This window comes from Triticum aestivum, chromosome 2D (assembly GCF_018294505.1).
Source record: "Triticum aestivum cultivar Chinese Spring chromosome 2D, IWGSC CS RefSeq v2.1, whole genome shotgun sequence".
NCBI classification, from domain to species: domain Eukaryota; kingdom Viridiplantae; phylum Streptophyta; class Magnoliopsida; order Poales; family Poaceae; genus Triticum; species Triticum aestivum.
The window spans coordinates 647,913,805-647,925,942 of record NC_057799.1 but is presented as its reverse complement, the minus strand read 5'-3'; the positions used below and the strand labels follow the sequence as shown (position 1 = coordinate 647,925,942).

Below are 12,138 nucleotides of genomic sequence, written 5' to 3'. Positions count from 1 at the left end.
TCAGCACCGTTTCAGCCAAAACGCGCTACTGCTACAGAGAAATACATCAAAAATACATTGATCATCAATGATCTTTTTGTGTAGAATCTGAATTGTCAATAGGAATCCTCACCGGTTGGTTTAAGAACCGGTGAGGATTCCTATTGCGGCCACAGATCCTACACATAGAGTTCAATGAAGACCAAGTGCTCGTGATAGTTTGAGAAGTAACATATTTAAGGTGGTAAAAACTCTGTTAGCGGAGCGAGGTGGGACTAAAAAGCGCTGCAGAATGAATCAACTAGAAACCTCTAGTACCGGTTTGTGGCATAGACCGGTACTAAAGGTGCTGGTGGGGCCCCAGCCTGACCACAGCCTCTTTAGTACCGGTTCATGGCATGAACCGGTACTGAAGGTTGCATGAACTGGTACTAAAGGTTCACCATGAACCGGTGCTAATGAGCTCCGCCCACCTAGCCGTTGGAACCGGCACTAATGGTCATATTAGTGCCGGTTCATTTCCAAACCGGGACTAATGTGCTTCACATTAGGCCCTTTTTCTACTAGTGCAAACGGGAAAATTCAGTTACCTAACTCTAAAAATTACAGTGTACAATCAGAAAGAATTACGTAGACTAAACTCTGCAATCACTTAGGTTTTTACTTACTAGTATAAACCTAAGTTAGGTTTTTACTTAGTATAAATAAACCTAAGTAAAAACTATCAATGATCAGTTGCTAAGAAAATGTACCTAATATTCTTCATATTTTTGCTGCTTACTGGCATTACATTAATCATATTTGTAGGTGTGGAGCAAGCAAAGACCAATAATTAAAGATGATCTACTCTCAGTGTCACCAGAAGATCTCATACTAAATGTGAGTTACAATAATCAGAAATGACAAACAAAAACTGCATCCACAAAAACTAGGAACATATGTCTGGAAAAGTTGACAATCTATTCCACGAATCATTTCATGTATGCGCCCCTACAATCTGACATCATATACAAGGTAAGAGCAACAACTACAATGCACAAAAGCAAATATCGTAAATCATTTAAGGTGCTCTGGTAGTACCTGAAATGAACTAAACGAGGGGGGCGGGATTCATCACGATGCTTGCAGGTACACTCAGGAAATGGCCTTACAAACATGTATCATCAAAGTGAGGGAGACTCCAGGGAACAAGCAGATAGGAACAACAACTCGGGAAGGGACACAAATGTAAGTGAATACCATGCTGAAAAAATACAAAGCAAAAAAGGTAAGATGTAAGTGAATAACAATGAATAAATTAACTTACTCTACAGACATGGCAAGAAATGCATCAAGATGATTCAACTGCCGAAGAAGCAGCAACAGAAGCTAATCCCTGGGAGTCAACCCTGTTTGAGAACATGAATATAGAGTAGGTAAGATGTAAAAAAAATCATGAGATCCAAGTATATATTGTAGATCAAAAACTGTTAGGAAATTAAATCTAACACAAGAAGAGAAAAAACATAGATGAATGATGATGTTGATCCTAGAGCAACAACAAACACTGACAGAAACCAAAACAATCAATAAGAAAGGGGAGAACCAGACACTTACAAGAACAACATGAAGGCAATGCCTTACTCGATGAAGATGACATTGAAAAGTTCGTGCAAAATGAAGACGATGTAGCATCAGAGGGCAATGTGATGAACACTATCAACAATTTCAAGCCAGAACTTTTATTCGTATCCTTGTTAAGCAACAACTTGATCATAATACCAAGTTATCCCGGTTTATTCTCTTTTCTCGTTTCCCATGATCATATCACGTTGTGTCTTGACAAACGATGATGGATACAATAATACCAAGTGAGCCGGAAGAGTATATCTCCATCACCGGATGAGAAAAATCTCAGTCTTGAACTATCGAGTCCCTAGACATTCTTTTCCGATGTACCCAAAAGTTGTCGTGATAATCAGCTTGTTACGGTCACTGTTTGACAACCCCAACGCAAAAGTTGTCGTGATATTCTCATGGTCTAAGGGTGTGATTATATTTTAACACTTTCATGATTATGCTTAAAACATTGTGACGATGCTATCTCGTAGTATATCATTTAGTTGGGTTTGTTCCGCCAAGAATGTGCTCTCATTGTTATCGGCATCCTTGTTACTTCAATAAAGCCATTTGATCAGAAAAATAAGCCAGCATCATGCAACACATGACTTAGTTTTTAGAGGCAAGACTAGGGAACTACTTTGTGTTTATGTTTCCCATATGCAAATGAGTTCTCCTCTACATCTCATATTCAAGAACCATTTCAATTTTAGCACGGAAATATAAACATTAATTACCAATATGAAACTAAATAGTAATATTTATTATTGCCTCTAGGGCAATATTGCCAACATAGAGTTGCTCTAATGTCCGCGGTCGGTCGTGTTGCCTTGGTCTCAGCCTTGGCACGCTCTCTGTTGATTGGTCTAAATTTAGTTTTTAAGCAACTCATAAACATCAAATCCAAATAAAGAAAGATGTAAGTGTTTGTTTGAGGCAGCGAATATACCGACTTTGCTAGAGTTGCTCTAAAATCTAAGAAATTGTGTTCAATTTAAGAGAAAAAGGTAACCTTACGTTGTCCCCAACCCGAACCAGCTAGTCCATTTTGTCTCCTTCGACAATGACGACGTGGAGAGCCGTCATGTCCATACCTTGAGTGGGTTTATGTGAGAGCCCTTGCCGGTGACGCCACGATCGGCCATGATGTTCCTATCTCGAGCTATGTCCCATTTGATAGGGAGTCAAAATGAAAAGGCCCCCACCGGCCCGCATCCATGAAGCATCGTCTCGTCTACGCCGATGACGCAACATCTAGTTGTATCCTCCCCTTCTCTGATGGGGTCCTTGCTTGCTCCGCGGGGAAGGCCACGACATGGGTGTGCGCTCTTTCTTCGGAGAAGAGAAAATCAACTGATTCCAATTCAGTTTTCAAGCAACTCATAAACCAGTAAAATCCGATATAAGTTTATTTTTATTCTGTATTTGCTTGGGACCACAAAACACAAACAAATAAAAAGGTGTTGCTGGTTTGCATTGTGCAGGAACAAAATGGAGTAGGGGCCATACCGGGGGGTCAAGCTAGGGTATAGAACGTGGTGCATCGATTTGTGTCGATCGATCACGTGAACGTGTTTCTTGTTCCTTCGAGACATGACACGCATGAGAGGAGTAGACACGCAAAAGGAGCATGCACAAAGGTATATATAGGAACATAAAGAAAGATAGGGGTTTGGAATGGATACGTGCGCAAAAGGGTCGTGCACAAAAGGTATACAGGAACACGCTCGATCGATCGAAGGGTCACTGACCGATGTGGACCTGCAAGAAAGGTGACTCACTCACTGGCTCTACTACTAGTAGTACCGTACCGTGTGTATAGTATAGTCGTACTACGTGGAATAAATAAATAAAGCGAGGTGAGGAGAAGGATGCGTCGCAAAAGGACGAGCTCGCCCGGCTGGCCGGCCGGCAGGTATCCGGCAGCCAGCGAGTGGTGGCCTCCCTCCCTCGCTTGCTGACAGCAGGATGAGGGGGAGCCACCCACCCACCCACCAGCATGCATGCATGCCCGCCGCACATGATGCCCACTCGCCGCTGTTTTATTTTCTTTGGTCCCGTGTCTGGTCGCTCTCCCTCTCCCTGCCGGTGTGGTTGCACTTGCACATGCCGGCGCTTCTCACAACTTCGTACCATGAGGCGAGCCTGACCGGACGTACGCACGGCACGCACGTACCAGCCAGCCAGCCAGCCAACCGGTGAACCGCATGCATACGCGTACCAACATAAGCTGCCGGCCTCTCCTATTCCTGGCACGCCCGTCCGTGCGCGCGTTCCTGCGTGCCCCCCGGCCTCCGCGCGCGCCCCGCCCGCGCACATTCTTTATTCGTCCCCCGACCACGCCGGCCCGACGCTACGTCCGTCCCGACGACCCCTCCCTTTCCTCCCTCCCTCTCCGTTTCTCTCTCTCTCTCTCTCTCTCTCTTTCCATCTGCCGGCCCCACAGCGAGCAAGCGAGCGAGCTAGCGAACGATGGCCGCCGTTGCCGTCGTCGGGTTGATGGCTCGCCGCAGCGGCACCCTCCTCCTCCTCGTGATTGTCGCCATCGTCGCCGGGACGGCCTCGGGGGCCGCGCTGGTGGGCGACAAGTGCGCCGCGGGCTCGCAGTCGCCGTGCGGCGACGGGATGCGCTGCGCCTCCTGCTCCCCGCTCGCCGGGGCCGGCGCCGCCGTGTGCTCCCGGATCACGCCCATCGACCCCAAGACCCACGTACGTACCCATGCGCGCGTTTCCTTGGTTCCTTCGTAAATGTAGGTTCCGCGGCGTTCCGCTGGTCCCACGTAGGTACGTACGTAACGTGCGCGACGAAAGGTGACGTACGGTGCGTTGCAGGGCACGGGGCTGCCGTTCAACAAGTACTCGTGGCTCACCACGCACAACTCCTTCGCCATGGCCGGCACCACCTCCCCCTCCGGCACGCCCGTCCTCTCCACGCCCAACCAGGAGGACACCGTCGCCGACCAGCTCAAGGTACCCACCTACCTACCTACACCTGCTTCTTCTCTTTGAATGAATTCTGTTCCACAAAAAGGTCTCAACGTGGACGATGCATGGGTGCAGAACGGCGTGAGGGGGCTGATGCTGGACACGTACGACTACAACAACGACCTCTGGCTCTGCCACTCCTTCAGCGGCAAATGCTACGAGATCACCGCATTCGTACGTGCGCACGCCGCCTACTACCCTACCTCTCATCCAACGTACGTCTCACCGGCCGCCATCTAATCTAATCACCATGCACGCACGTACGTACGTGCCGCTTCTGCTTCTCCATGCATGCATGCAGCAACGGGCGTCCAAGGTGTTCAAGGAGGTGGAGGGCTTCCTCAACGCCAACCCGGACGAGGTCGTCACGCTGTTCGTCGAGGAGTACACCGCCGCGGGCGCCCTCGGCAAGGCCCTCTCCGCCGCCGGCCTCACCAAGTACGTCTTCCCGCCGGCCAGCATGCCCAAGGACGGCGCCGACTGGCCGCCGCTCAAGGACATGATCGCCCAGAACCACCGCCTCCTCGTCTTCACCTCCAAGCAGGGCCGCGAGGGCTCCGACGGCGCCGCCTTCCAGTGGGACTACGTCGTCGAGACGCAATGTACGTCACCTCTCTCCTTCTTCTTCTTCTCGAATCTGGATCGATCGCCATGGATCATTTCTTCCTGTGCGTGCAGACGGGGGCGATGGGCTGGTGGTGGGCGCATGCCCTAAGCGGGCCGAGTCCAAGCCCATGGACTCCAAGGGGCAGTCGCTGGTGCTGCTCAACTTCTTCACCACCAACCCCAGCCAGAGCTGGGCCTGCGTCAACAACTCCGCGCCGCTCATCTCCAAGCTCAGGGCCTGCTACGACGCCTCCGCCAAGCGATGGCCCAACTACATCGCCGTCGACTTCTACATGGTACCTACACTAGTTTATTTTTTGGCTTTTGCAGATGCATTGTCATTGTGATGCTGATGGCATGCTACGTGCAGAGGAGCAGCGGCGGCGGCGCCCCCCTGGCGACCGACGTGGCCAACGGGCGCCTCCAGTGCGGCTGCGACAGCATCGCCTACTGTAAGGTATCCATCCACGTCTAAGCCACATGTTTGTACGAGGTTCGTTTCAAATGTGGGTGCGCACATCTTAATCTTGTACCGACTAACATATGTTTAAATTGCAGGCAAACGCCTCATTTGGAACATGCGCACTGCCATCGTCAACCCTGTCCTCGCCTCCCTCGTCGCCGCCGTCACCCTCCCCACCTTCGGCTTCCTCCTCGCCGAAATCTTTGGCATTGGCTTCGTCACCGTCTTCAAAACGATCCATGGCCCCGTCTTCGTCGCCCTCTGCAGCTCCAGCTCGGTCACGGTCGTGGTCTTCGTCGGCAGCATTGTCCTTGTTTTCTTTCATGGATTCGAACGTGGACCCTTCTCTATCCACATCTGTAGCTTTGTCACCTTCCTTGGCCCCGTCTTCATTGCCCTCTCTGGGTTCCGCTAAGCCTTCGACCCTCTCCCCACTATCGTCGCCCTCTGCTTCCTCCCCGTCATCGTCACTGTTGAATAAGTCTCCAAAGAAGAAGTCTCCAAAGAGCACGATCAACGTGATGTCAGTGGATGAACTCAATCCAGAGAGTACAACTACAGATGAAGGGGCAACACCAAAAGCGTCTTCGAACAGTACTCCAAATCAAGGGATGTCGGCGGAAGCATCTCCGAGCGGTACTCCAGACACCGGGGCACCACAGAGAACGCTTCCAAAGAGCATAGCAGAACCGCCGACACCCACGACACATCCCGAGGCGGAGAACACCTCCAGCGCGGCGATCCGGCCCAAGACCCCTCGCCGGAGCTCCCTCATCGGGACCGCGTTGCTCGTGCTGATCTCATTGTCTTGAAGCTTGGTCACCCGAGACTCCGTCGGGGGTGAACGACTGTGCTGGATATGGAGCCGACCTCAGATCTGTAGAGGCACTTCTCAGCCCGCTACTTGTACAATGGCGGCGTATAGTCAGGCTGATAGTTTTTCAATCTTTTCCATGGTACTGATGCCATCAGCATGTCTCTTGCATCATCGGTGGGTAGCCATGCACAAATAGTTAGAGCTACTTCGATTCTCTCTATCTTTTTTATTGTCAGATCAGAGATGTGTAAACTGAACCGGGGCCGGTCTTGAGATTTTGGGGGCCCGGGGCGAACGTAAAATTTGGGGGCCCTTAATATAAACATCAAATGCATATTAATCTTCAAATTTTCTTGTAAGATTCTTCAATGTAAAGTGACTTATGATTGTGTCGATGTCGAAGTCAATGTCATCCACTTCTTGATGCATAATGTTGCCTAACCATTTAAGCTCTTTCAGGCATTGTTTATCCCAAATGGTTCAATAATAATTTCAAAATTTTAAAAGCTTTTCTTAATCTAAGATGGAACAATCACATGCACAGTAATCCGAATAAATCTTTAAACACTGACTTTCTTAAATCCTTTACTTCAGTGAAGTGATTCATATCAACCAAAGCAAACAAATATTTAACATGAAGGTCCTTCTCAGCTTCAAGAATTTTATTTTGGCAACTACTTTTATCAAATTGTTTCTTCCTCAAAGCACGAAGGTTTACTTGAAATTGTAGGGAACAGTGAATTTTTCTTTGCGGGGAGTAGGGAATAGTAATATGACATACAGTACCTCAAATTGATTAGATCGGCATCAATCATTGGACGCTCGACGATTTTGTGATGTGAATTTTTGGTGGCACACGCTCGGCGATGTACGTGTGCGCCCCACTCCGGCAGTGCCAATTTTCAGGGCTAGGCGATGTTCATGCTGCGTCGTCATCGCGTACAGCGCCTCGATACCAATCAGCCCTCCGATGCTTATTTTCAATAGGCTCTGCGACTTGGGAACTAGGGTTTGGAGCCTGTAGAGAACGGAGAATATAGGAAATTACAGAATAAATCGCGTCACACGATTGTTTTTATTTTGGAGGGAGATTGTCTCACGATAGTAAGGAATAAACAGAACGGAAGGACGTGATTTACGTGTGTTACGCTGATTTGTTTCCTCACAATCTTTTTTTAGAAGAGTTTCCTCACAATCGTACGCTGATTTACGTGCGTACTGCCATCCCTTCCTTTCTGGACCTGGGCTTCTTCCTTTTTTTTCTACGTGAAGCTATGGCCAATGGGCTACTTACCTTTATACGTACACTACACCTGGGAGGGGGCCCCTTGATCTCGGGGGCCCGGGGCGGCCGCCCCCCTGCCCCCCCTCAGGGCCGGCCCTGAACTGAACTAAGTGTGGTGAGTTTTTCTTTTTGTTGGTGGGATTTATACTATGAGATTTCCAAAGTAGCATCAAGTCTACAAACTGAGGGTGTGTTTGGTAGCTGTTCTCACCCTAGCACGGATGTTACCCTTTGAGACATGCTGAGTGCGGATGTGCTAAATACATGCAACTACAGTTGTTTGGTAGCCTTGTATGTGCTGAGACATGTTGAGCCAAGATTTTTATTTGGGAACCTGCATCTAATTAAGCATGCTTGGCCGAGATTACGTTTGGTAGTTTGTATCTGATGTAGTCTGCATCAATGGAGTTTTTCGCGCCAATACAACATTCGATCAACATTTGGATTTTATGTAAGCGTCACTAGCATAAGCATGACCATCTGTTCATAACCATCACAACCGTAACCATATATGCATAACCATCACAAGCATACGCCGCTTACGCATATGGTCCTTACTAATTTTCATTCAACACTAATTTCTAGCGTTCATTACTAATTTGGGACATGGCAACACACATACTTCAAAATCTGTGGAAAAGGACAATGGCACGATAGGGGAGGGATCTAGAGGGAGGTGGGAGGAAGGATGAGGGAGGCTAGACGAGGAGGCACAAGAGGGGGGTTCGACGATGGCGAGTTGCTTCGGCGGCAAGTAGGGGTGGCGGTGACTAAGGGCTTTGGGGACGGAAGATGGTGGAGGAGCAACTCGTCAGAGTTTAGTCGCTGGAGAAATCTTCCATCGAGGACCAAAGGTGGCCACGTCACGGTCGCTTGGTAGAGAAACAAGAGGATAGAAGGGTTCCCTCCGGGCAAGATGTTGGCGAGCGAACGACTCTTCGGGGCCGTTTCTTATTTAGCACCCGGAGCGCCGGTTACTACTATCCTCGCAACTTGGCGCACACCCCCGTTAATCCTTGGGCTCGACCCATTTTCTCTCTTCCGAATTGCGCCGTGCGCGCCACGTCTCTTCTTTAGTTTGTGTAGTTTTTTCCTCACTAGTTTTGTGAACTTTCTAGAAGGTTCCACCAATTTTTTCTGGGGCGGTTTCCCTTTGGTTTTTTCCAGGACGAATTTTGCTCGGTCTTTCTTCTTCTTTTTTCAACTTCTCAAACTTTTTATCAAAACCGTGAACTTTTTAAAAATTCGTGAACTTTATTCAAATTGGTGAACATTTGTTCAAACTGAGAACTTTTTTCAAATCCATGAAGTTTTTCAAAATCCATTTAATTTTTTCAAACTGGCAAACATTTTTCAAATTCATGAACTTTTTCAAATTTATGTATTTTTTAAAAATCATGAAATTTTGTTCATTTTTTGTGAACTTCTGTATTACATTTCCAAATTCACGTTTTTTAATTTATGCTAAAGGGGAACACTAGAGTACAGAACAGGGCGACGCGAATTAACTCGCTCCCATTCACTTCCTTTCGGATTTACGCCCAACCAAGACCCACTCCATTGCCGGGGAATCTCCAAGAGGGCACTGTTCTTCTTCCTGGAACTTTGCTGTGAACTAGGTCGTGAATATGACATCCTGCATATCCATGATACCAAAAAAACCCGTAAGTGTGGTGTTAGGAAAAAGGAGTTCGTCAGAAAAGTTTGCATGCTTTGAAACGTACCTCTTGTTCACCAAAGATTTTGCTGGAACCTTTTTTCAAGTTTGTGAACTTTTGTTTTCAAAATTGATTGACTTTTTCTCAAATTCGATGAATTTTTTAAATTTCTGATTTTTTACCAACTTTATGACTTTTTTTCAAATTCAATGAACTTTGTTTTTTATTTTGAATTCTTGAATTTATGCGGGATTTGATGATTGACTTTTCAAAATTAATGTTTTATTTTGCAAAAATCTATGAACTTTTTTCGAATTTCATGAACATTTTCAAAATTTTGAACTTTTCTCCAATGCTGGTAAACTTTTTTTACTGCAACTCTATTTTTTCAAAAGATTTATATGGGTATAGAATACATATGTTAATGTTGTACTCTAAAAAAGTACTCCCTCCGTAAAGAAATATAAGAGCATTTAGATCACTAAAGTAGTGATCTAAACGCTCTTATATTTCTTTACAGAGGGAGTATTAAATAGAACTATTTTTGTATTGTAGACAGCTAAGTTAACTTAGTCCAGTCCGTTGGAGACAGAGATGGTTGCTTGCCTAGAAGGTACTGTACTGGTCTAGCGCTTGCACACACAGACAAAAACCTGATCATTGAGCTTGATTGTAAGGAGGGGGTGAAGCTGCTGAACGAGTCACGCACAAATCGATCAGCTGTGGCCGGCAAATAATGCTACACCTACGTACTGCTTCTACGTAACCTACGTAATTCCCTTCTCCACTAATTAAATTGCCCCCCTGAATTGGCTAAGTTGGAACTGCCGGGGGGCGGGGAATCCTTCGACAGTTCGTGATCTCGCGTCTCTTGTTATGACGCATTCCCCAAGTCTTGTTTTCTTGTGCGAGACTAGGCAGAATAAAAATAAGACGTATCGTTTGCGTAATAGGTTAGGGCTTTCTGGTTTTGAAGGAGTCAGTAGTAATGGTCGTAGTGGCGGCCTAGCACTATTCTGGCATGAGTCTATGTATGTCGATGTGCAAGAAGCAAATGAAAGATTGATTGATGTGTATTTGCGTGTGTCCCCGGACAAGCTATTATGGAGAGCTACATTTGTTTATGGCGAACCGAGAGTAGAAAATAGACACATGATGTGGGATAAGCTCAAAGGTCTGCATGCTCAGAGTGCTCTGCCATGGGTGATTATCGGTGACTTCAATGAGGCTATGTGGGATTGTGAGCATCAATTGGAAACTCCGAGACCTGCTGGTCAAATGATTAATTTTCAGGATGCACTTGAAGCTTGTGGCCTCACTGATCTTGGTTTTTCAGGGCACCCCTTCACATATGATAATAGGCGGAGTGGCCGGGCGAACGTCCAAGTTCGGCTGGATAGAGCGGTGGCGTCCAATGACTGGAGAGACATGTTTATGCAAGCTGCGGTGGCACACCTTGTGTCGCCGGCGTCGGACCATAGTCCGCTGCTCCTCAAGTTCTCGCTGGAACAGGACAGGCGGCCTCGCAGCAGCCGCCGGTACGAGTTGATGTGGGAGAGATCGCCGGCTTTAGAGGCCATTATCGCAAACTCTTGGTCAAGCAAAGGTACGAAGAGGAACCTGGGAGATGTAAGGGAGGCCCTTGCTACTGTTATGGCTGATCTACACACTTGGAGTAATAAAACTTTTGGCAATGTTACACGGGAGCTAGAGAAGTCACGTACTAGGCTTGAGGAACTCACCAATATGAATGCAGACCGAGCTGAAATAAGACTGGAGATGGACAAGATGAATGAGCTGTTATACAGGGAGGAAATGTTGTGGCTCCAGAGATCTCGGATTGATTGGCTAAAGGAAGGGGATCATAACACCAAGATGTTCCACAGGAAGGCAGTTTGGCGAGCGAGGAAGAATAAAATCCGAGGGCTGGCGGATGAGGCGGGTGTTATGCTCACCGATCAGGCCACCATGCTACAGATGGCAAAATGTTATTTTCATAATTTATTCACAGCTGACCCAATGTTGGAGCCACATGATGTGTTATAGCTTATACAGCCCAAGGTGTCCGCGGAGATGAACAATAATCTATGCAAGGAATTTACCGATGAGGAGATTTCTAATGCAATGTTCCAGATAGGGCCCCTAAAGGCGCCGGGGCCGGATGGGTTCCCCGCGAGATTCTTCCAGCGGCATTGGGCGGTGATGAAGGATGACATAATTAATGCGGTTAAATTATTTTTTGCCTCTGGAGTCATGCCGGACGGGATAAACAGTACGGTCATTGTTTTGATCCCCAAGATTGACTCGCCGTCCCGACTCACTGATTTTCGGCCTATCAGTCTCTATAATGTCATATATAAGGTGATAGCCAAATGCCTCGTCAATAGGTTGAGGCCTATTTTGGATGAGTTGGTGTCCCCAGAGCAGAGCGCTTTTGTACCGGGCAGATTAATTACAGATAATGCCTTAATCACTTTTGAGTGTTTTCATGCGATCAAACAGGAGAAGGACCCGGAGCAGAGCTTTTGTGCCTATAAACTGGACCTGTCCAAGGCTTACGATCGGGTAGATTGGGTTTTCTTGGAGCGAGTGATGCAACAGATGGGTTTCTCTCACCGATGGGTGGATTGGATAATGAGGTGTGTCACCTCGGTGAGGTATTGTGTGAAAGTCAATGGAGCCCTCTTGGATTCATTCGCACCGTCTCGTGGACTACGGCAGGGAGACCCCCTCTCACCTTTCCTAT

The 12,138-nt window shown here is 47.3% G+C and overlaps 1 protein-coding gene across 2 annotated transcripts; it reads left to right on the top strand.

Moving 5' to 3' along the window:
• Nucleotides 1-3,949: 3,949 nt before the first annotated feature.
• Nucleotides 3,950-6,750, top strand: LOC123050801 (PI-PLC X domain-containing protein At5g67130). 2 transcript variants are annotated; one of them, XM_044473533.1, is made up of 7 exons: nucleotides 3,950-4,287; nucleotides 4,411-4,548; nucleotides 4,639-4,737; nucleotides 4,865-5,165; nucleotides 5,242-5,465; nucleotides 5,540-5,626; nucleotides 5,728-6,750. In XM_044473533.1, exons 1-7 carry the CDS (start codon nucleotides 4,051-4,053, stop codon nucleotides 6,442-6,444), a joined length of 1,803 nt encoding a protein of 600 aa, XP_044329468.1. In that variant the 5' UTR covers nucleotides 3,950-4,050; the 3' UTR covers nucleotides 6,445-6,750. The 2 variants fall into 2 exon arrangements, with proteins under 2 accessions (XP_044329468.1, XP_044329469.1); XM_044473534.1 differs by having other exon boundaries at nucleotides 5,540-5,621; nucleotides 5,728-6,177.
• Nucleotides 6,751-12,138: the final 5,388 nt, after the last annotated feature.